The following is a 4,299-nucleotide window of genomic DNA, read 5'->3' as shown; positions in this document are numbered from 1 at the left end:
CTTGTGAAAGAAATATTTTAGAAAAATAATAAAGAAAATTGGGATAAGAATTTTGAGTAAATTTTAGAAGTCGTTTATTCTTAAATATTGAGTCACAAAGAATAAAAATATAAAAAATATAAATTTATTATATTATAGGGGGAGACATGGTAGGATTTAGCTGTTGAGTTATTATATTTTAACTCAAGACTTTTTTTATTATAAAAAGAATAAATCTATTTAAATTCTTTCAAATCCTAAGAAATTAATACACTCCTAACGAAAAGAAATAAAAAATATAGATCAAAATAAAATTGAATTAGTACACTGTGTGCCTGAAAAACGAATAACGAATAAGATCGTATCTTTTTTAATTTTTTGGAAAATAAGATCATATCGTGATTAGATCTTGTTTTGTTCTTATTGTTAGACTATTTAAATTACAAATTATATAATATCTTGTAACAAAAAAGATTATATCTTTTTTATAAGAGATATTATATATATATATATATATATATATATATATATATATATTTATTACGTTCTTAACATTTTCATCAAAAATAGGTTATGTCAATGTTACCAATCAAAAATTTCAATTTTCGGGTGAAGAAAGTTATGTCTATACCATCATCAAAAAAGGAAGTGAATGAAAAGGGAAGAGTAGATTTCATAAGTCAACTACCGGATGATATTTTGTTTTCCATAATCTCTTCTCTTTCGATTGATGATGTCGTGAAAACAAGCGTTCTATCAAAGAGATGGATACATTTGAGAAATAATGTTTCTCACTTTGATTTTGATTGCACTCACATGTTCAAAGCCTTACCAAAATTTTATAACCGAATTTCATATAATAAATTTTTGAAGTCCTTAGCCACCGAAGAACATGCTAGGAAATATAGTGAAATTGTTAACACTATATTGCATCAACATATTGGTGATTATTTGATTAGTTGTTGCTTCAAACATCTTCATCAAAATGTTTCCCTTGGACATTTGAAAACATTGGTTGAGTTTGTTGTGGAGAGAAAAAAGTTAAGTTCTTTGAGTTTGGAGTGTCACTCTTTAACTATGATTGGTGATGAATTTAAGCCTAAGATATTTTCAAATTTGTGTTCCCTTCAGTTGACTAACTACAAACTTATAGATTCGGTTTTACCTGCATTTGAAAGTTGTGAAAAGTTGAAAATTTTGAAGTTGGAGAAAATGTCTATGGTGGATAGTATCATCAATGGAATTTTGAAAAATTGTTTTGGTTTAGAGAAATTTTGTCTCATTGAGTCAGATGGTTTCGATAGCCTCAAGATTGAAAACAAAAATCTTAAATATTTGGAGCTTTTGTTGTTGGATGTTGAAGAGATAGATGTTAATGTTGAGGAGCTTCATGTTTTGGTGATTGATTCTCTAAGGTGCCCTCCAAAGTGTCTTAGAATTAATTCTCATAACCTATGGAATTTCTCTTATACTTGCAATTTAGATCCTCTTTCAGATCCTCAAGATATTCTACAAACTCGTGAAATTTTTGAAAATTGCAGTAACCTTTTGGTAAGTTATCTCCGATTCTATTATTTTAATGTGGTTAGAGTTTGTGTTTTCAAAATAATATTTAATATATTTACTCCCTCTAGAATAAATTATAATAAAAATGACATCTGATTTTAAATTAAGACAAGATACTTCAACTTTTTAATTATTATTTTTGTTTATATTTCATTCTAAAAATAATATATACTATGTTATGATCAATTTCTTGATTAGATTTTATAATCAAAGTATGTAAGTTTCTGCTATTTGAAATTCCAGTGGTAACTTTTTAATTTTTTTTTAATAAAATACTTCTTATTTTAAACCAAAAAACTATTCTTTAATTTCTTAGTTTAACTATTCTTTTGCTTGAGTTAATATGAAACACAAACTTAAAATAATTAGACCTATAATGTGATAACATATGAAATTAAATTGCAATGAACATATTCATTGACATTGACATCGACATATTAACACTATTCATAATTTGAAAAAATAAATAAATTAAATAATGTTAAATATCAGCTTTTGATTAAAAAGATCGTTGCTGCTAACACTAGTCATAAATAGAGAAAATAAATAAATTAAACAGTGTTAAATATCAGCATTCGATAAAAAAGACATGCACTACAAATATCACTTAGAATTAATGAAACACATACGAATAGCACTTAGAATTAATGAAACACATCTCAACACATATAAATTAGAGTAGGAGAACTAATACATTTTCTTCTGCTGTTAAAATTTTTAAAGGGTAACATATGAAAGACATGAAGGTAATGAAAAAGTACTTATTTCACATTTTTTATTTATTATTATAATCACAACTAATATAACAGTAGAAAAATATATTTTTCAACGTATAATAGTGCTTATAGTAGCAACGATTTTCCACCATATTAAAGATTGTGAGACTGATTTAAAACATTTGCAACGAATGCTTCAAAATACAATTCAAAATTTTATTATTTTGCTTTGATTACGGATTGGATAAAATAATGTATAATTATTGTTTAATGTTTGAATTATATTATAGTGTCTTGTTCATAAGGATTATGATTTATTTTTCTATACTTATAATATGTAGTTGTGCTAACTATCTCTTCAATGTAGGTACATAAACCAACTAATATTTTTCGAAATCTATCAACCTTGTCGATTGATTTGGATTTGAATAACATAAGAGATATTTTGGCATTTTCTTACATACTACCAATGTGCTTCCATCTTAATACTCTTGAAATTACAGTACCAGTATGTGACTATTTATCTTGTTATACTTTAATCTTTAATACTATATTAATTTTTAACTACACATTAGAGCATGATATTTTTCATCGAATATGATATTTGGAATGTAATTTCCTTTTTCAGGTAGAGGAATCATCAGTTTTCACCGATACTTTTGATGATTGTGCTCTACCATTTCCTAATTCAATGTTCTGGGAGAACCGAGAAGTGCCTGATTTTGTTTGTATGAAGTTAAAATTTGTTACAGTAAAAAGATTTACTGGCAAAGCACTGGAAATAAGTTTTTTGAAGCATTTGATTACAAGAGCTTACATGATGAAAAAGTTGCAAGTAATTTGTGATTCGACAGTTGTGAACAAAGGAAAATATTTATGGTCACTAAGAAGAGCTTCAACTAATCTCTCCATTCTTTTTAAGTCAAAAATCTAGAATGGTCATATTCTAAACATTGAAATCAAGAAGTTATCACATATCCAGTCTATAACCATTGTTTTTTGCAAAAAAAATGATTGAAATATATTAACTGAGAAATTGTATTTAGCATAACATTTATTGTGGAGAAAAAATCATCTACATAGATCTCTTCGTATAGAAAGCGAGATGCAGAGACCTATTTAATTTAGTGAAATTCACATAAATATCTATTTTGATATGATATAGACCATTCATATTTTCTAATTAGTTGCAAGTCAATGGATGAGATTTAGGAAAGAAAATGATGTCTAAGTGAAAGATTGTATGATGTCATTATTGAATGCAACACATTTGCAATACAATATTCTTTATAATGTTTGTAATCCGAGACTTATTTGTTGCTTTCTTCTGTTTGCAAATTTATGTGTTGGTATAATGTGTTAAATTTGAATTTTTTTGAGCATATGAAATCTGTAAGTTCTGTTTTTTTTATTGCTCAATTTGATCATAGAGACATGTTGTTTACTTCGTTGGATGTTAATGGTTGAAATTTGCATGAATGAATGTTATGACAGAGAAAATATATGTAACTAAGAACGTATAAAATTTGATTTTTAAAAAAGAGTTATAGAGTGAATAGTAAATTTGAGTTCTTATGAAAACATAAATCTTGTATTTATATTAGAACAAAATATAAATAAATATAACTTAAACAATGACTATTTTTCTATGGGTCTTACACTCATAAAATTGACTCCCCTTTAAAATATAGTTTCTATTTAGGTTAATGTCAATGAAAAACTTATCAAATCACCACCTTAGGGTCTAAAAGTGTATTTTGAATTGAAGTTGTTTTTTTCTTAATATTAAAAAGCCTTGCAGATTTAAAAAGACAATATAAAAATTTAAAAGACTTGTGGAAAATTGGGAGATAAGTAAAATCTGATTAAAAATTGCTATAGACTGTATTTAAACTCGGATTCTCGAGTCATTTATCTTTAATTGAAACTCATTAATCACTTGAGTTCAATTACTTGATTATTTTTTTTTAGCAAATATTCAAAGTTATTAAAGAAAAAAAATCAAAATAATTTTCTTAAAATATTTAAAATTATAATA

The 4,299-nt window shown here is 25.6% G+C and overlaps 1 protein-coding gene across 1 annotated transcript; it reads left to right on the top strand.

The window, feature by feature from the left end:
• Nucleotides 1-600: 600 nt before the first annotated feature.
• On the top strand, nt 601-3,195 carry LOC101509176 (F-box protein At1g80960-like). The gene is made up of 3 exons (XM_073369512.1): nt 601-937; nt 1,133-1,530; nt 2,890-3,195. The coding sequence occupies exons 1-3, from the start codon at nt 601-603 to the stop codon at nt 3,193-3,195; spliced, it is 1,041 nt and encodes a 346-aa protein (XP_073225613.1).
• Nucleotides 3,196-4,299: the final 1,104 nt, after the last annotated feature.

This window comes from Cicer arietinum, chromosome 6 (genome assembly GCF_000331145.2).
Source record: "Cicer arietinum cultivar CDC Frontier isolate Library 1 chromosome 6, Cicar.CDCFrontier_v2.0, whole genome shotgun sequence".
Classification (NCBI taxonomy): domain Eukaryota; kingdom Viridiplantae; phylum Streptophyta; class Magnoliopsida; order Fabales; family Fabaceae; genus Cicer; species Cicer arietinum.
Note: the sequence above shows the minus strand (reverse complement) of the source record. Positions and strands in the feature narration are given on the sequence as shown.